This window comes from Cyprinus carpio, chromosome A23 (assembly GCF_018340385.1).
Source record: "Cyprinus carpio isolate SPL01 chromosome A23, ASM1834038v1, whole genome shotgun sequence".
In the NCBI taxonomy this organism is placed as follows: Eukaryota; Metazoa; Chordata; class Actinopteri; order Cypriniformes; family Cyprinidae; genus Cyprinus; species Cyprinus carpio.
Genome location: NC_056594.1, coordinates 8044349 through 8064157, shown reverse-complemented (window position 1 = coordinate 8064157; position 19809 = coordinate 8044349). Strand labels below are relative to the sequence as shown.

The 19809-nt window shown below is 35.9% G+C and overlaps 2 protein-coding genes across 4 annotated transcripts; both read left to right on the top strand.

Moving 5' to 3' along the window:
• Positions 1 to 318: 318 nt before the first annotated feature.
• On the top strand, positions 319 to 2264 carry LOC109046443 (40S ribosomal protein S21-like). Of its 2 annotated transcripts, none has more exons than XM_019064186.2 (6): positions 319 to 416; positions 761 to 841; positions 1048 to 1111; positions 1597 to 1668; positions 1784 to 1839; positions 2216 to 2264. In XM_019064186.2, exons 2-6 carry the CDS (start codon positions 792 to 794, stop codon positions 2223 to 2225), a joined length of 252 nt encoding a protein of 83 aa, XP_018919731.1. In that variant the 5' UTR covers positions 319 to 416; positions 761 to 791; the 3' UTR covers positions 2226 to 2264. The 2 variants fall into 2 exon arrangements, with proteins under 2 accessions (XP_018919731.1, XP_018919734.1); XM_019064189.2 differs by having other exon boundaries at positions 1784 to 1849.
• Positions 2265 to 4631: 2367 nt separating this feature from the next.
• Positions 4632 to 17766, top strand: LOC109047057 (acetyl-coenzyme A synthetase, cytoplasmic-like). 2 transcript variants are annotated; one of them, XM_042712886.1, is made up of 19 exons: positions 4632 to 5409; positions 6208 to 6403; positions 7697 to 7788; positions 7898 to 8001; positions 8207 to 8279; positions 8665 to 8740; positions 9290 to 9398; positions 10383 to 10430; positions 12845 to 12982; positions 13074 to 13244; positions 13373 to 13506; positions 14655 to 14787; positions 14875 to 14931; positions 15452 to 15532; positions 15635 to 15743; positions 15830 to 15898; positions 16116 to 16292; positions 16964 to 17038; positions 17129 to 17766. In XM_042712886.1, the coding sequence occupies exons 1-19, from the start codon at positions 5283 to 5285 to the stop codon at positions 17254 to 17256; spliced, it is 2097 nt and encodes a 698-aa protein (XP_042568820.1). In that variant the 5' UTR covers positions 4632 to 5282; the 3' UTR covers positions 17257 to 17766. The 2 variants fall into 2 exon arrangements, with proteins under 2 accessions (XP_042568820.1, XP_042568822.1); XM_042712888.1 differs by lacking the exon at positions 10383 to 10430.
• Positions 17767 to 19809: the final 2043 nt, after the last annotated feature.

Sequence of the window (19809 nt, the reverse complement as noted above, 5' to 3'; positions counted from 1 at the left end):
GAACATAATGAAGTGTGTTGTTCTTGCTTTGATCCATTTTTAAAATGCTGATAAATTTATGTATCTATCCATTCATCGATATATATATATATATATATATATATATATATATATATAATATATATATATATATATATATATATATATATAAACAATAATGCATATTAAATAAAATGATACAAATCCACTGATCTATAATAGATAGATAGATAGATAGATAGATAGATAGATAGATAGATAGATAGATAGATAGATAGATAGATTCGTTTCATTTTGCTATTTAATATGCATTATTGTTTATCAATAATTATTAGTTTCCCATAAAGAGTTCGCACTCTTATTGTGTTTTTTTTTCGTGTTACGTCACTTCCTGACCCTTGCTCCTTCCTTTCCGCGTCGGCCATTTGTGATAATCGGTAAGAACATCACGAGCTCTAGTTTACTATGATATTTTTACTCGTTTGAGCTCATATTTATAACATATACCTCACACCATTTATGCACGGAACTGTTTGGTACCGCGTGTGTCACATATTCGCCGAGTGTTGAGGGTCGTGTGTGTTTTATCGCGAGAGAATGGCAGCAGGGCTGAGTCTCTACACGTGTGGGAGAGCCGCGCGCTCAGGCCCTGCGTCCGAGTCAACTCTCCCCGATTCAAATACAAGACTCAGTTCTGCTTCCAGCTTGTAAAGGAAGGTGTTTGTGTGTGAATAGATCTGTTTTCTGCTTGGACACTGACTGGTTTGATTGTTTGATGCAGACTGAGCTGATAGTCATCTGATAAAGTCAGGATGCAGAACGACGCTGGTGAATTCGTGGACCTGTACGTCCCTCGCAAATGGTGAGCTCAAATTGAGAAGAAGCGCTTGTTTGCTGTAGGAAATTTACTCATTAAATCCTTGATTTAAATTTCTGTGTTTATTTTCATAGTATTTTGAACTGTACGCACAGTTCGTTTATCTAGAAACACATTTACAGTTAAAATATTTTGTGAGCACATATTTGTATACAATTTGGGAAAATCTATTTATTCATATTTTTTTCTAGCTCTGCTAGCAACAGAATTATTGGTGCCAAGGATCATGCCTCCATCCAGCTCAACATTGCTGAGGTTTGACACTGTTTTGAGCATTACAAACCTATTTTGTTTTGTTTATGTGTGTATCTATGTGTATCATATAAGTTATTATTAGATTTTTATAGGTGTTTGAGATTTTATTTTGTATTGTAAATGAGGTTTTGGTTTCTTTTGATAGGGAACACATATTAGATCAAAAAATGTTAGCCTGAATGCACTGTAAGTCGCTTTGGATAAAAGCGTCTGCTAAATGCATAAATGTAAATCTACACATGTATATATTATTAGATTGCATGCTTATATTATTACAATTCTAAAATGCATTTTAGGCTGCATACATGAATAAACATAAAAACTATATTTTTTCAGTGACAAAACTGTTGGTATATATTGTAAGTGACAGCAGCCGAAATCACAACTGTTAGATACCAGTAGGTATATAAGTCAATTATTGTATTCTAGCCAACAAAATCTCAGCGTTGTGATGATTAATGAGCTTCTCCTAATGGTTTTTACAGGTGGACAAGGCTACAGGCAGGTTCAATGGACAGTTCAAGACCTACGCCATCTGCGGTGCTATCCGTAGAATGGTATGCTCAAACACGCTTTAAGGAATAGTTCACCCAAAATAGGATATTAAAATGTGGAAGCACTGATTCGTTTACATCTGGTGTGGTCTCAAGACGTTTGCTTTGTCATCTGCAGGGTGAAGCTGATGACTCCCTCCTGAGGCTCGCAAAGAACGACAGCATTGTGGCAAAGTAAGCCCATGTCAGTAAACCGCTGCTTTTTCATCTCCTTCATGATTTTTTCGGCAGGTTTTAAATGCTTTTTGAAACCACTAGTGTTAAGTTCATGCTTTAAACGTCCTGTAAGATTTAAGTTTTCCTATAAACAGTATCAGTGAGCACTTTTAAGAGTGACAGCGCAAATCGTCCTTATGTAAAATCATTTGTATTTTTAAGAGTCTTTTTAATAATGCATAATACTGATTTTAATAACTGTCAGAGTATTCACTGAATTTCTGCTGTTGATCAAGTTTGTGGTGTAATTGTAGACTGTTTAAATCAGACTGTTTTTGTTACAGGTGGATGCTGATTATGCTTGTCTCTAATGATTGTGTTTTTCTCTTTACAGGAACACCTAAAGGAAGTTTCTTTGTAGAATAAAAAAATCTAATTGGTCACCTGTGTTTGTGTTTTTAATATATGGTGTGAGCGCATGAGAATTATTAATGGATGCTTGGTTTTTCTAAGTGATGTGAATCATTAAAATGATCAATTATGAAAATATCAATTACCAATTATTGACTAAATCAGAAGGGAATTTTAATTATTTCAGGAAAAGAGAACAAATTGTGATGAAGTTATGAGAGCATTTGGTCTGTATTTGTTTTTTTTGACAGGATGTGGTTTAATAAGATTTACTGTCTTTTGCAATCTGTGAATGAGCATCAGAAGAGGCCAATGAATTTAATTTCTTTCTCAAATTGTATTGACTCTTCTAAAATATGAGACACCAATGTTTCAGGAGTTTAGGACACATGCTTATTCAATAACTTTTATTTCTTATTTGGGCTTATGTATTTAAAGGCATTATCAGATGCCAGTGTTTCCTGTCATAGCTATGAAAAGATTTGACTTCAAAAACAGTATCATAGCTAATAAAACATCTCTTGTTATGATTTTAAAGCGGTGTTTAACCTCAGAACAATCGCAAAGTAAAAAGAGGTGTGAAAAAGTCTGATTTTGAGGTAGCTGTATTTTAAAATTAAATGATTATAATGTAGTGTGTGTGTTTCTCTTCCTGATATACCCATCTATTTTAGGTAAAAAAATAAAAAGGCTATATACAGTGATAATAGGCTATAAGGACGGTCCTCCGTCCGGTAGAGGTCGTGTTGAGCTGCCGTTGCGCGTCAGTGACTGGTTCTGCCTCTAGAGGGCGACTGGGGCCCAGAAACAGTCTAGTGCCGCATTCAGGCCCGATTTTAAATATGATACAGATGAGAGTAAAGTTACACCCTTTGCCACAGTTTTTGAATATTAATCGTTTAAAGTTCATCTCATTTGGCATACTTGAAAGTTTAGTCGGAAATTGCAATGTGATTACCGAAAATAATAATAGAGTTATTCATATCGTTTAAAAGAGATGTTGTTACAATACCAAATGTTATCCCATACTGGCAATTCCTTTGGAGTGAAAACTGTTGCAAAACCCACTAAATGTATTGTTCAAAATAATATTCATATTCGTGTACTTTTGATTCGATTTCAAATAAATAGATGTTACTTCACCAATACAACCCCGAACTTTGTGGTGTTGATAAATTCAGAGACTGAATTTAAATAGCTATATATAGGCCCCATTGTATAGTTTTTTTTTTTTTTTTTTTTATTATGGTATAGCATAATTTTGTCCAAAAAAATAATGAAAACTACCTCCACCATAACCACAAAGGAATCACCTCTTATTATGGCTTACTTTGAAGAAGACTTTTATTTCTAATTACCATTAATTGTATAAACTATAGAACACTATATGCCAGTCACTATATGTCGATTAAATATATGAAAAAAATGAATGTTTATTTAGAAATTATCAGTAAACTATGTTTGTTTTATTTTACAGAGATGGTGACAACATTTTATTGATTTCTAATGCATAAAACAATGTGTGTCATTACATAAATTAATGTTTTAAGCACATTTTAATATATATTATATATTTAATTACATTAAATATTTAATTATATGTGTGTGTGTGTGTGTGTGTGTGTGTGTGTGTGTGTGTTATATATATAAATGTATATATATATTAGGGCTGTCAAATGATTAATCACGATTAATCACATCCAAAATAAAAGTTTTGTTTACATAATATATGTATGTGTACAGGGTATATTTATTATGTATATATAAATACACACACATAAATTATATATGTAGAAAATATTTACATGTATATACATTTATATATTTATATTCTTATATTTTATATTATATATAAATATATTTAATATATAAACATAACATATTCTTCTTAAATATATACATGCATGTGTGTGTATTTATATATACATAATAAATATACACAGTATACACACATATATTATGTAAACAAAACTTTTATTTTGGATGTGATTAATCGTGATTAATCATTTGACAGCCCTAAATATATATATATACATATATTATACATAATAAATATACACAGTATACACTATATTATGTATTATACAGAAATAAACAAACAAATAGGTCTGACCACATACTCATTTTGTTTTTATATATTATAAAAAGTTGTTCATTTAGGAATAATATGGTCTTAAATTTGAATATCTTAAAAAAAAGTTCAAAAATAATATGAGTTATTTATAGGCCCCATTGTATATTTTTGATTTTTTTTTCTTTCTTTTTTCTATTATGGTATTGTATAATTTTGTCCAAAAAAAAAGGTACGCTGTGAGTAGTAAAATTAGCAGAGGGCCTATAAGAAACAACATCCGGTAGATTAAGCCCCGCCCACCGAAGAACGCACGTTACTTGTCGTTCTAGTCGCGTACGTTATTTCTGCGCTTCAATGGCTGTCCTCCTGCAGACATACTGAGGATCTGCAATCCACGCGTGGAAGAATGACTAATCTCACCCTGCGTGCACGTCTACTGTGATTGCATGTTTGATTCAGTTAAAGACTGCATTTCCTCTCTAATTACCGGAGTTTTTCCAGCTTTAATCGACCTTACACAAGATCCCCTCGAACTGGAGGAGACCTGGTCTGTTTGACAGCTCTCAAGTGCATCTTGGTTTTTAAATATAACGCTAAGTTATATATTTTCTGTCTGTACGACTTATTCTAAATCCAAACTTCCTTTGTTATTTCGCCTACAATTGTCGGAGCATCATTTTAGCCTGTTTATAATAATAATAACAACAATAATAATAATTGCAAGTCCAGTTTTAAACGCGTCTCGGACAGCTTCTCCGTTAAATCCGAATCGACGCCGCTTCATTAAAACACAATAGCAGCGCAAATCTAGATTAAACTTGTGTTTTATTTGTTATTTCAGTCTCAGATGCACACAGCGGCTGTATGGGAGTGAAACTCTCCCACACGGAAGTGACTTACACACGTTAGGCCAGTGATCGCTGGTGTTTTTCTAGGAGAATTTGTATTAGTTGCGTCCATTGAATTGGTTATTAAAATGATTCCCGACAAGGCACCAGGCGAGGATGTGTTACACGCTTCAGCAGACTTGAAGAAACAGGCGCACATCCCCAGCTTTGAGAAATACAAAGAGCTCTACACCAGATCTGTCGAGTCTCCCGAGGGTGAGTTTCACTGGGCTGGTCAGTAACGGGTTAAAAACTGCTGTTTTAAAAGCTGCACTTGGCTGTGTCTCAAAGCATCGTGCCCCTGTTAGACAGCAGTTTTGGACATCCACCTATCATGATTTAAGTTGTTTATTATTAAAATGTAAGCATTGCATTTAATCTGTTACTGTAGGATCTAACCAGCGTAGCTGTGTTTAGCTGTTCGTGTATGTTTAAGGTGTTATTGTTATTTGCAATATAATTAAATGTTGTTGTTATTTTAATTCTAAATACTTGAGAAATAAAGCATTACTTGACCCACATGCACTTCCTAAAAAAATACAAAAAACACCACATTCCCTTGTAGGCATGCTTAAATAAAACAGTATCCTCTGTTTATATTAATACATATATTATATATTGTAATAGTGTTTTTGTTGTTATTTTTAATAATAAACATATTAACAACTATTGTTGGTTTTTTTAATACTTTAAAAATACTTAAAAAAGTGTTTATACTAGTACAATTGAAATATAACGTTTTTAATAATAATAATAATAATAGTACATCATTCATGCATTTATTATTGTTGTTTTTAAATATTTTTTAAATACTTTTAATAAATAAAAGTCCTTACTTGGCCCAAATGCACTTCCTTGAAAAGACACAACCAATTTATTTGAAAAAATAAAAAAATAAAATAAAAACATTATCTGTTGATAGCTAGGAAATTTGTCTATGGTTCTGCTCTGGATACACAAGTTATGAATCAGCTGTGCATTAATGTTCTGGTGTGTTCGTCCTGCTGTGTCCAGAGTTCTGGGGAGATGTCGCCAAAGATTTTTTCTGGAAGACGAAATACACCGGGAAGTTCCTGGACTACAATTTCGATGTGACCAAGGGTGAAGTTTTTGTGAAGTGCATGGAAGGTGCCACAACCAACATCTGCCATAACGTTTTGGACCGCAACGTCCATGAGAGGAAACTGGGTGACAAAGTGGCTTTTTACTGGTTAGTATTTGTGAAGTATGTGGTTTAAATGTTTCAGTGTTCTCCAAAAGTTGTGCATGTGACATTAAGTCTTTTCCATGAATTTTGAGGATGGCGTTAGTGTTTTGAATTTCAACGTGTCTACATTTAACTGTCATTTTAGCCAATGTTATTATACAAAACAACCTACAGTGCAGTACAGTACATGTAATAACTCTGAATCAACATTGGTTTATGATAGTTTCTCATGGTTTAACCTACAAATTTTCAGTAATCAGCTCAGTTCTTTAAGCACAATGTTGAGCCACAGTTGCATTCAGGTTGAGACCTGGATATTTGGCCACAAGTTTACATGGTATAGATCCCTTCCAGGTTACCTGAGTCAATATAATATTACTGGGCCTGGTCTATTAATACATTAACATGGCAAATGTTGTCAGAAGGGTAAGTCAGTGCAAAACAACTGAGATAAATTTAGACTCTCAAGCTGTTTTAGTAAATCATGGAAGCTCAAACCAGGTCCCTGCAATAGCGCTCCACCCAGTATGAGGTGCATCTGCAGTGTTGCGTCTTCACAGCATCGTTTCTTCATGTGCATTGCAATAAATCACTTTATCTGTGCTGGATGCTATGAGGACTTTTTTTGGCAGTCATTGTTCGCTGGCATTCAGCTCTACAAAAATAGCTTGTGAATTCTTTACGTGCAACAAATATTGTCCGGGGCAGTGGCTAGTTCTCTGCTTTCGCAACGCCAGTTTAGCAGTTGTGAAGTTTTCAGTCGTTTCTTGTTACGACATACTGTACGTTCAAATCATTTCACTTCTGCAGTCGTTTGTCTTTTGCCAGACTTTTCCTTTCTGTGCCGGAGCACGTTTCTATTTTAAGAATGTCAGCTGACATACAAAGTCAAAATAAAAAGCTACTTATTAACCCGTAGGGGACATTTAAGGGCACTTCTCACAACAAAATAAGTGTTTTCAGAAGTTTACAGCAATGTCAGAAACACTGAGAGTGAAAATTGAACATACAGGTGAATTTAGGAGATGCACAAACATTTTAAAATAACTTCTCTCTATATTTTAAAATGTAGTTTATTCCAGTGATGCAAAGCTGAATTTTTTTAGCATTATTACTCCAGTCTTCAGTGTCACGTGATCCTACAGAAATCATTCTAATATGATGATTTCGCGCTCAACAAACATTTCTTATATTTACCAATGTGGAAAACATTAGTGTGCTGATTAATATTTTTGTGTAAACTGAATGATTACTGTCGCTCATGGGAGTCATATTTCTGGACATTGTTTTGGACAGGGAAGGTAATGAACCTGGAGATGAGAAGACAGTGACCTACAGAGAACTGCTTCAGCAAGTCTGCAAGTTTGCCAATGTCCTCAAGTCACAGGGTAAAACACGAATGCTTTGAACTGCTGGTATAATAGTGACCAGCAGCAGGTTAAAGATTTGACATTGATATTGTGTATTAAGACGATGTCCTCTTCTTGAACTGTGCAGGCGTGAAGAAAGGTGACCGTGTATCTATTTACATGCCCATGGTGGTGGAGCTGGTGGTGGCCATGCTGGCCTGCGCTCGGATTGGAGCGGTTCACTCTATTGTGGTCAGTCCTTTGTCCTCTCTTGGATCTTAGCTGTGTTGACCAACCAGCTATTTCTAAACACATGTAAAAACAAAGTACCCAAACATGTTTTGCAGGGATTGTTTGTAGAAAAAATTTGCCACTGTGTCAAAAATTTCATACATAGAAAAACACAATAATTTGTTGCAACAGTATATTTACTCACATTTTTGTGTTCACAACCCAGTTTGCCGGTTTCTCCGCCGAGTCGTTGTGTGAAAGGATCATGGACTCTCAATGCTGTATTCTTATAACGGCAGGTAGGAAAAAATTAGATGTAATTTACTCAAAGTGTGTAATCTTAGAGCGGCTAATCCTAAAGTTAATCAGCTGCATTTCCATCGACTGCGAAAGAGCACCGCTTTTCACATTGTTCACAAGGCTGGGGATTAGAAGTGGTGTTAATCGTATTACCATCAAAAGCTGTTTAGCCTGCGGCTGTGATCTTTGAGTAGTGACAGGAAACTTGTGGACTATAACCATAAAATACACATTTCAGCCACGATAAGACCAGCATCTGTTATCACCTAATAAAAGTTTACTGTCTTTGTCTTTTTGGGATCATCTGTGAATAGTAGATTTTAGGTAAATGAAAAGTTAATAGAAGTTGTTTTATTGTGTGTTCCTCTCCCTTTCCTTCCCCAGATGGTTTTTACCGCGGTGATAAGCTGATCAGTCTGAAGCTTATAGCTGACGAGGCGCTGCAGAAATGCAGGGACAAGTATGATAAACACTAGTTAACTAGTGAAAATGAGCTGTTGTGCAGTGCTTATCATATGTGCATGTACTCAGAGTTATTAGGTTCAGTTTGTCAAATGAGGAATAGCAGCAGTAAAGAACGATGAGAGAAGATTGGAAAAATTATGCTCGTTACTGATTTGGTTCACTAATTCAGTTCTGAATCAGTTCCATTTTGGTCCCTGAATGATTCTTTAAGAAAACATTTAGAGGAAGAAATACTGGACTGGACAGTGTTTACTGTCTTGAAGCAGCATTTAGTCACGCAGATGGATTATCTTCAATTTCAAACAAATTAGGAAATATTACAATAATGTTTTTCACTTTTAAAATATTTTAAAATGTAATTTCTTCCAGTGATGCAAAGCTGAATTTTCAGCATCATTACTCCAGTCTTAAGTGTCACGTGATCCTTCATAAATCAGTCTAATGTGAAATGATGGGGACCTAATAAAGTGTCTACTGTGGTTGTGTACATGCTCGAGAGTGTCTCTTTCGTTCATTAATTCTTTCATGTCTTTTACACTGTCAGGTCTTTCACAGTGGAGAAGTGTATAATGCTAAAACACCTCACAAAGGAAGAGGAGGCTTCGTCTGGATCGCTGTCGCCCCCTGCGAAACGCGCCTGCCCCGATCTGCAGGTGAACTTAACCTCTTCTTAACCTGCTAACAGGCTTCACACTTTCAGTTTTTTCATCTTAATTTGTTTCTTGTTCATTTTGACATCTCCACATTGCTGCGGGTGTTTTTGTAAGACGTCTATAAGCTCACAAAGGCTTTATTTGATCGAAATACAGTAAAAATAACAGTAAGATTGTGAAAAATAATTACGATTTAAAATAACTGATTTATATTTTAATATGTTAAAATGTTAGTTATCCCTGTGATGCAAAGCTGAATTTTCAGCAACATTACTCCAGTCTTCAGAGTCACATGATCCTTCAGAAATCATTCTAATATGCTGATTTGCTGCTCAAGAAACATTTCTCATTATTATCAATGTTGAAAACAGTTGTGCTGCTTAATGTAAATTCTCAGATTTCCCCTCAGGAGCGCATGAGGCCATGGCTTTGGCACTATCCTGAGGTTTGAGTTGAGTTTATAATATAGGTTAAAAAGAAGCCACACACTTTGTGCATGAAGAAAAGGAAAAAAAACAAGTAAGCTTTAATGTATTATAACACCGGAATCAATGGAGAGCTGTCTAAGTAAATAAAGGGAATAGATTCAGATGAAAAAGTACTGCATTATCCCTTTGTTATTTTGTTTCTCAAATGTTAACTCTTGTCCTGTACATCTCCTGTGGAGTTTTGAGTCTTGCATTGTCCCGAGTGTTACAGATATCTCATGGTTATTTATCAAAGGTTTTGTCACTGTTGTAAATCCATAAAGGCCTGGCATGATTTCTGAGCAGTTGTGCTGAAGACCTTTGCAACAGTTGAATGTAATTGTGTGTACATTCGTCAATGCAAGATGACCTGTTTTAAAACTCTAATTCTAATAACGTCAGTTGGACTTTTACATAATATATCTTTGCCATTTCATTTCCTCCTCCAATGTGGGTCCACGTCTGTGTGTCCTTTTCCTCTTTCAGTGTAAGTAATCTCTCCATTAACCCCCTTTAGCAGGAGAAACAGAAAGAAAGAGTAAGGAAGGTCCGTCCCCCCCCACAGGTATTTCATGTCTTCTTTGTGCATAACTTGTATTGTTTAAACTCCTCATGTTTTATTAACACGGGTTTGTGTGCTCATGGGCGGCTCTCTCGCTCTATGGATGGCTTAAGACCTTTATCACTATTCTCACATTCTCTCAGAATGCAGTGTGTGTGTGTCTTTCTATGTGTGTTTGCTTTTGCAAATGCAATTTACACCATTTATGCATGCATCAGACTTGGCGTTCATCAGTAAATTATGAGGCAATAATTTAAAGGCATATCCTTGACTATTAAAAACTTGATGTCTTCAGAGCATTAAAGGGATAGTCCACCCCATAATGAAAATTTTGTCGTTAATCACTTACCCCCATGTCGTTCCAAACCTGTAAAAGCTCCATTTAATATATTTTGGATGAAAACCAGGAGGCTTGTGACTGTCCCATAGACTGCCAAGTAAATAGCACTGTCAAGGTCCAGGAAAGTATGAAAGACATCTTCAGAATAGTCCATCTGCCATCAGTGATTCAACCGTAATGTTATGAAGTGAAGAGAATACTTTTTGTAAGCGAAGAAAACAAAAATAACTTTATTCAATAATTCCTTTGTCAACAGTCTCCTCTGTCTCTCCATATCACCGTATGCTGTGTATGCTCTTCTGTATCATCCGCGCCACAACGATGCACTGTTTTATTTCTAATCAAAGCTAAATACACGTAGAAACAGTGCATCCTTGTGGCGCGGATGACACAGAAGAGCATACACAGGTGATATGGAGAGACACAGAGGAGACTGCTGACAAAGGAATGAAGTCATAATTTTTGTTTGTTTTTCGCTTACAAAAAGTGTTCCCGCCGCTTCATATAACCCAGATTGCATGTCTGATGGCAGATGGAGTATTCTGAAGATGTCTTTCATACTTTTCTGGACCTCCACACTGTTATTTACTTGGCAGTCTATGGGACAGTCACAGGCCTCCCGGTTTTCATCCAAAATATCTTAAATTGTGTTCCGAAGACGAATGTAGCTTTTACGGGTTTGGAACGACATGGGGGTAAGTGATTAATGACAAAATTTTCATTTTGGGGTGGATATATGAATCTTGATGCATATAAAATGTTTACTAATTCTTTATTACATTCAAAAATATCAACTACTGTTCAGTATTCTAACGTTCGTGGATGATGGTTATTATGAAGTGTTTCTGTTTGATCTGATCGCCAATTCTGATCCACGAGCTGGCACTGAAAACCTTTTACTGTGCCTAGTAAAAGTACTGATAGTCACAGCTCTGGTAAATGACTGGTGTGTCCTTGTGTCCATGTTCTAAATGATCTCCTCACATAAACTTTATTGGTCCGTTAGTGCACGATTTCATCACAGGTGTCTGGAAAGCTCTTATATCGTTATAGTGACTAGACTCTAATAGCTCTCCCTTGTGTTAGCAGTTGTATTCTCTCTCTGTGTAGTCCAACACTAACTCTCTCCTATGAGCTCCATGCAAATGCTCATATCACTTAAATGAACTCAAGTGCTCACGTAGTTTCCTCAGTCTCTGAACTGCATGAAAAACTAGATTTGTAGAGTTGTCTGTTACGTTCATGTCTCTCTTTGTTTGTTTGTTAGTGTTTTTGTGTTATTAACTCAACCTGATCTTTTCAGATGCTTTTTCTTTCAGTTTTGAGAACACCTTTGTCTAAAGCAGATGGGTTTCTGCGCTCCATTCACGTTGGTTAGATTGAACTGAATGAATCAAATAAGTCTGACTGGAATAAATACCACCATGAGCCTCTAAATAACGTGTTATATGCATTATTTGCATACAACACTCTTCACATTTCATCTTTTTGCTGATTTCAAGTCATTCTGGAATAAGTGTGTTTATAAGATAAATGGTTGTTTTCCACTTCAGTGACTGTTCCCTGTAAAAACGAATTGAAAACCCATTGTAATCAATCATACTTATGGAAGACTATAGGGCATGTTGACTGGAGGGTAAACGAGGAAGTAGCTGGAATTACTTTTTATAGAGATGTAATTGTAACATGATATAAAAAATAAAAACTTTCCAGAAAATATTACATGTTTTTCCAGTTTATGAGATGACTGGCTATGAGAATGATAAAGTACATAGATAACGCACCAGTTACACGGCTTCATTTTGTTGCACTAGTTCTACAAAACAACCAAATTCTCTTAAAAAGACATGTTATAACTACAAATTGGAACGAAGTAGGGACTTCTCTTGACTTGAAAGCAGCATTTGTTCTGTTCAGCCCAGCATCATTTACAGTTTACGACCTTCTCAGACTGATTTGATAACATCATGTTCCTTAAATGTTGTACCGTTCTCTGGAGTGTGACACCAGCAAGAGTTAACACAAGTTATATGGGCCGAGGTAACTACGAGCGCTCTCTGTGCTGTGATTGGTGCAGGTGCCGTGGAATCCTGAGGTTGATTTGTGTTGGCACTCTCTGATTGGTGGAGCATCAGAGGAGTGTGAGCCTGTCTGGTGTGACTCAGAAGACCCGCTCTTCATCCTCTACACCAGCGGCTCTACTGGGAAACCTAAGGTAGATCCTCCAAACAACCAACTGTGACATTTGCTTTCCATGCATATATCTCAAATATATATTTGTCCCTCTTTTTCTCCCACTCCACTAGGGAGTATTGCATACAGTGAGTGGCTACATGCTCTACACTGCGGCCACCTTTAAGATGGTGTTTGATTATCACTCTGATGATGTGTACTGGTGCACTGCGGACATTGGTTGGATCACCGGTCACTCATACATCACATATGGGCCCTTGGCCAATGGTGCGACCAGTGTGTTGGTGAGGGGAACAACTAATAAACACTTTTTGTGTCCGATTTTGCATTACACCCCGTGCTATCACTTTCTTTTAGTTAATAATATAATGACTCATCTACACAGGCATTTATTGTTGTCTTCTGTGTCTAGTTTGAGGGTCTTCCCACATACCCGGATGTGAGCCGAATGTGGGAGATTGTTGATAAATATCACGTCTCCAAGTTCTACACAGCACCCACTGCCATCCGGCTCCTGATGAAGTACGGCAGCGAGCCCGTTCAGAAGTACGTTTGTCGTCTATTGTGTCTGTCCTAGATTTAGTACACTAGAGAGAGGCTTTCCACAGTCATGGAGAATTTGCTAAAATCAGACAGTTGTGATTTCCGAGCTTGGAAGTCATGGAAATGTAAAAAATCTTAAAATTTAATGAAAAAAACTTCAAATAGGAAACGTGCATCACTGTTCAAAAGTTTATGCTTGGTACATTTGTTTATTTATTCAAGAATTTAATTTATTTTATTGAGCAAGGATGCATAAAATTGGATGAAGTCACTGTACAGACTTGTTGTTAAAAAAAAAATTATATTTAAAATAAATACTGTTCTTTTGGACTTTATATTCATCAAAGAATCCTAAAAAAGCATCATAGTTTCCGCAAAAATATTAAGCAGCACTGTTTTCAACTGATTATAATAAGAAATGTTTCCAAATCAGCATATCAGAATGATTTCTGAAGGATCATGTGACCCTATGATGCAGAAATAAATGACATTTTATTTAAAATTGCAATAACATTTCACAATATTCCAGTTTTTACTGTATTTTAATTAAATAAATGCAGCCTTGGTGAGCATAAGACACCATAAACGTTAAAATATTTTAGATTGTACAATTAATATTTTTCCTATTCTTTTTTTTTTTTTTTTATTCTTTTCTCTTTTTTTGTGAAATTCTTAAAGAATAGTCAAGAATAACTAGAAAAGTCTAAGAATTTATTGGTCAAAATGTGAAAACACTGACAGTCTGAAAAAGCTCTTTAAAACTTGCTTATAGAATGTTTTCATGGTTTAAATAATATGAAATATTTTTACTGACACTGTGTGTATGTGTAAATATAGAGTAGTGTAGTGTTTACAGTATGAAGTATAATGTTTAGGAATAAGTATTGGCTGTATTATGAAAGTGTATTTGTTATTGCCATTGCTTGGTAATGTGTTATCCATCTAGGACACTTTCTCCCATTGCCGGAGAACACTTGATGATAACACTTGATAGTACTCATCTCTTTGTGTTATGTAATTGCTCTGTATTCTGTCTTGCACTCTGTTTGCTTACAAACTGAGCGGTGTGCCTAAATCATTTTCTTGTACATTCAGGTGTGTCCTAACTTGTTAATGGTATTCAGAATAGTTTGCATGTTTGTTGTCGTCAGGTATAAGCGAACCTCCCTGAAGATTTTGGGGACCGTAGGGGAGCCCATAAACCCTGAAGCCTGGCAGTGGTACTACAGCGTGGTGGGAGAGAAGAGATGTCCGGTGGTGGACACCTTCTGGCAGACTGAGACGGTATGAACTGGATTCTAACAACACATATAACACCTGTGTTGCTTTTAATCCGTCTACAGTATGGTCTTTTGTTTGCGTCTTCATTAGGGTGGGCATGTGTTGACCCCTCTGCCGGCCGCTACTCCCATGAAGCCTGGCTCTGCTGTGAGTGAACCTGTGATATGAATGAATAAATGAATTAAAAAGTTTGGGGTTGGTAAGATGTTTTTGTATATGAAAGAAGTCTCTTATGCTCACCAAAAGACTCCTTTCACTAAGAGAAATCATTCTAATATGCTGAGTTGGTGCTCAAAAAACATTTCTTATTATCAGTATTAAAAACAGATCAGTATTAAAAACTGAAAATAACAGCATTTATTTGAAATAGAAATTTTGTAACATTATAAACCTCTTCAATTATTCGAGTGCATTCTTGCTAAATAAGTGTTTATTTTTTAAAAGGAAAAACTATTTTACTTACCCCAAACTTTTGAACAATAGTGTATATATTTGTCATGTTGCTAAAAGAAACAATTAAATGATACAAGGCTGATGCAATGTTCATTACCACAGAATATGTAAAATAATTTCTACAAAACATATTTGTTTAATTAAGCATAGTTTGGTACAGTAGAATTGCTTTTATTAATTTCTGTATGGTGCTTGTTGTTTTTTCATTTTGTAGACATTTCCCTTTTTTGGGGTTGTACCTGCTATTCTGAATGAGTCAGGGGAGGAACTTGAAGGCCCAAGTGAGGGCTATCTGGTAAAGTCAGTTTTGAAAATAAATGAATGTTCCTTATGTTTTCATGTTTTAAACGTCTTAACACTGATTAATCAGCTAAATTATATCCATTCTCTTTCTCAGGTGTTTAAACAGCCTTGGCCAGGTGTGATGAGAACTGTGTACGGGAACCACGAAAGGTTCGAAACCACCTACTTCAAGAAGTTCCCTGGATATTACGTGACTGGAGATGGTAATCTGTGATGTGATTCATATTTAGTTGGGCATCATATAATTGAAGTGCAGTGCTTTAGTTAAGGGTGTTATGTGTCTGTCCAGGTTGTCGTAGAGATAAGGACGGGTACTACTGGATCACTGGAAGGATAGATGACATGCTGAATGTGTCTGGTGAGTAGAGGATGAGGACATTCATTCATTCATTGTTTCTTTAATCTCAGTGTGGAGAGAGAAGATGTGTGGACTGGTGCAATCATTTGTCTCTTGCTTGTTTTCTATCTCTGCTGATATGACTCTAGAGATTTACGAAGCATTGAAGTAGCCTAATTAACAAAAAATGGCCTGTAATAGAGCACAAGCTTTGATATATTGGTGCTGGATCTTCCAGGGCACTTACTGAGCACTGCAGAGGTGGAGTCGGCTCTGGTGGAGCATGAATCTGTGGCAGAGGCAGCGGTTGTGGGGAGGCCACACCCTGTTAAAGGCGAGAGTCTCTACTGTTTTGTCACCCTCAATGATGGAATCAACTACAACCAAAAGCTGGAGGCGGAGCTTAAAAAGCAGGGTATGTGTAAATAGATTAATTCAGTCACTCTCATGTAAAAGGTTGGTCACTTTTCGTTCCACTGACTTCGTTCATACGCATATGAATGCGGGACACAGGCAATGCAAGATTGTGTGGATTTTGCGTTCCAAAGTTCAAGTTTGATGAACGCTGCCCTGCAAATTCGTATCGTGTGAAGACCAATAGAAGATCAGTGTGGTCTCTTAGCTTTATTATAAGAAAACAAACTTTACAGAAAAGTGATGTAAATTTTTACATTTTTGGATGTATTATATGTGGGAATTATGTTTCTTAAAAGGACACCGGAAAGCATGGTGTCATATTACGAGTTTAGCATTGTCTGTAGAAATTTTTGAGCAATTCTAGTGCATTTGAATTGCTCTTTTCAATACAGCAAAAGTGATTTTAAACTGTCACACTTTAATAAGAATAAAAAAGACCAAAAACAAGTATCAACAATAACAAAACTGCACTTCTGGAGTCATGAGATTGCTTTTGTTTTGTTTTTTTGTTTTGCTTTGTCTCCACTGAGAGATGTGTGTGTGTGTGTGTGTGTGTGTGTGTGTGTGTGTGTGTGTGTGTGTGTGTGTGTGTGTGTGTGTGTGTGTGTGTGTGTTTTGGTTCATGAACTACAAGTAATGGCTTTTTCACTTCCTTTTTTTTTCAAACAGTGAGAGAGAAGATTGGTGCCATAGCTACACCTGACTACATTCAGAATGCACCTAGCCTTCCAAAAACCAGATCAGGTATTAGTTTTGGACTGTTTATTGTTAGTATTTACAAAAAAAAAGTTGTAATATTTAAGATGATGCTTGAGTGTTCTTCTGTTTTATTAGGTAAGATTATGCGGCGTGTCTTGCGGAAGATAGCGTGTAACGAGCAGGATCTAGGTGACGTGTCCACATTAGCAGACAGCTCTGTGGTTGAACAGCTGTTTGAGAACCGCTGCTGTACTGCTGTGTGACCACCAGGGGCACCCATCACAACGCCGCCGTCTGGCCCCGACACCAGCTTCAGTTCTGGAGGGAAGAGGATGAGTCTGAGCTATAATGGAGTTTAGGATAACGCTAGTGGGCAGACAAAAACAAAAAAAGCTTATAACTGTATAATGTATAATTCCTACTGCAGTTTGCCGACTTTTTAAGAAATCTCTAGGAAACCCAAGGTTTGGGTTTGGCATAGTTTTAACTGCATTTTTTACAGGACCCACTTATATGTTAGAAATCATTGTTTTACCCCAAAATGTTTATTTTTATTATGTTTATAATTTCCTCCTCTTTTCTCCACGTTCAGTTCATTCATTAATCTTTATACGACTACACTGTCCTGCTTTAAATGTGCCAACAAAACCTCAAACAAGTCTTTTTTTCATTACTAAAACAGAAAAATAAGACTGTATATGTCATGATTTTGTTGTGTACTATGTAATAGCGCCTTTTAAAATCACTCTGCTTTGGTCGAAGGTTTAGTTTTTCACATTTAAAACTACACATTGTTTAGATCTTTCTGTACAAGCCAAAGCATGCATTAATATTTACCAGAATAACATGGTATCATCCAGGTGCCTCCAATGTTAAAACTTTACCATGTATATTTTATCCCTGGAACAGTTTGCAACTTTATGATAAAAGTTTGTGTGAGAACTGCTTTTATATTTCTCCAGGAAAGTTATGATTGACAGCATAAAGGCTGTATGTTGATTTGAAAACACACTCAACAGAAGTGAATGACATTTCTGACCTTGATGGTCATAGTCCTCTGAACCGAAGATGTTAAATATGTATTTTATATTGTGAAGCTATCCTCTCAAAAAGCTTTTTCAGGAGAAAAGTGATCGAATCCCAGCCGTTTCATGAGTGTATGGTGCGCTCATGCACCAGTGCTGCATCTCTGAACTGTATTTGTTACTATTGTCTAATTGATTTCTTCCATCTTGGCGTTAACTGTTTTGTTAGTCAAGTTTTGGATATTTCATAGCTCTTATTGTGGATGAGTATTAGCTGTCAATGCTTTTCTCAACCCCTTAAACCTTCACTAGCCTATATGAGCGACTGAACCTTTGTGTTTTTTACCCTTATGTTCCTTTTCATTCATTTTCTTGTAATCATTTGAGAAGAGCAATGTCTCAAACCAAACTGGGTGAATTAAAGTGCTGAAATTTTAAAAAGGGTTTGTCATGTTTTATGGTTTCTGCATGTGCCCATCCCTTCTGCTTTTTCATGTATGCAAGTTGCTTCTTAATTAATTATTTTGATCACATATCAACAATGATGAAGAAAAGTTTCTTGAGCAGCAAATCAGGTGAAGGATCATGTGACACTGAAGACTGGAGTAATGATGCTGAAAATACAGCTTTGACGTCACATGAATTATATTTTAAAATATATAAAAACAGTTAAAAAAATTATATTGGAATAATATTTTAAAATATTACTGTTTTTACTGCATTTGGGGGCAAATAAATTCAGCCATGTTGAGTTAAAGAGACTTAAAAAAACAGTAGAAGATCTGACTTTTTTTTTTTTTTTTTTTTTTTTTTTTTACAGTTTTATTATTTACAGTTATATTATTTAACGTTTCGTGCACGAAAACAAGCCTTTCTCTTAGCTCTGTTTTTGCTGTTGTACCTTTAAGACTTTGACTTCTATGCAGGTTGAACAGAATCAATTAATGAATCATTTTTTTGAGTCTTTTTATTAACCGGGTGATCCAGATTATAAATTCGAACTGAATGATTCATTCACAAAATTCGACTCACTGAATCAGAACGATAACAGCAGTGTTCGAATTAACAGCTCACGAAAACGAAAGATTATCAGTAAATTATATCTTTAATCAAAAACCATAGAATATCCTCTTAAAAGGACTTTGCTTTAATTTCTTTCTCATACAAAAACTATCGCAATACCGTGTCATGTCCTCTGAGCAACTTTTATGTACATTTATTTTGAAGATTAACAGCTGTGACCAAAAACAAATGTTTTATGGAAAATGCCTGTGAATATCTTAATAGATTTGTGTTCCACAGAAGAAAGAATTTCATATGGTGTTGAAACAACGTGGGTGACTAAATAAGGATTTGCTCTTTAATATGCACATACTTACTTTAATATATGTAGCATACGTTACTTTTCTATCTTTTGTGTCCATGTTTCAACTACACATAAAGTCAAAAAACCTCCACAAGATGGTGGTGATGCCCAACTGTTCACTTCAGGAAGACAAAGAGAAGGTCCTCTCTGGTTTATAACCAATTTCCATTACATAAAACCCTTTTCTGCATGAACTACACATTAATTAACCCATAGGTTCATGATTGCTGGTCTTTTGCTGGGTGAAAAGCCCACTGACCATCTGTTATTCAAGCCGTGTGAAAGTGATTGAATAATTCATGCCAGACTGCTCAGTTTGCTGTCTGGGGATTGTGAGGATCAGAGGGCGGTCCACTCATTTTTCTTTGTGTATATGTGTGTGTGTGTATGAAGGTAGGGAGTGGATTAATGTGACCATTTCACTG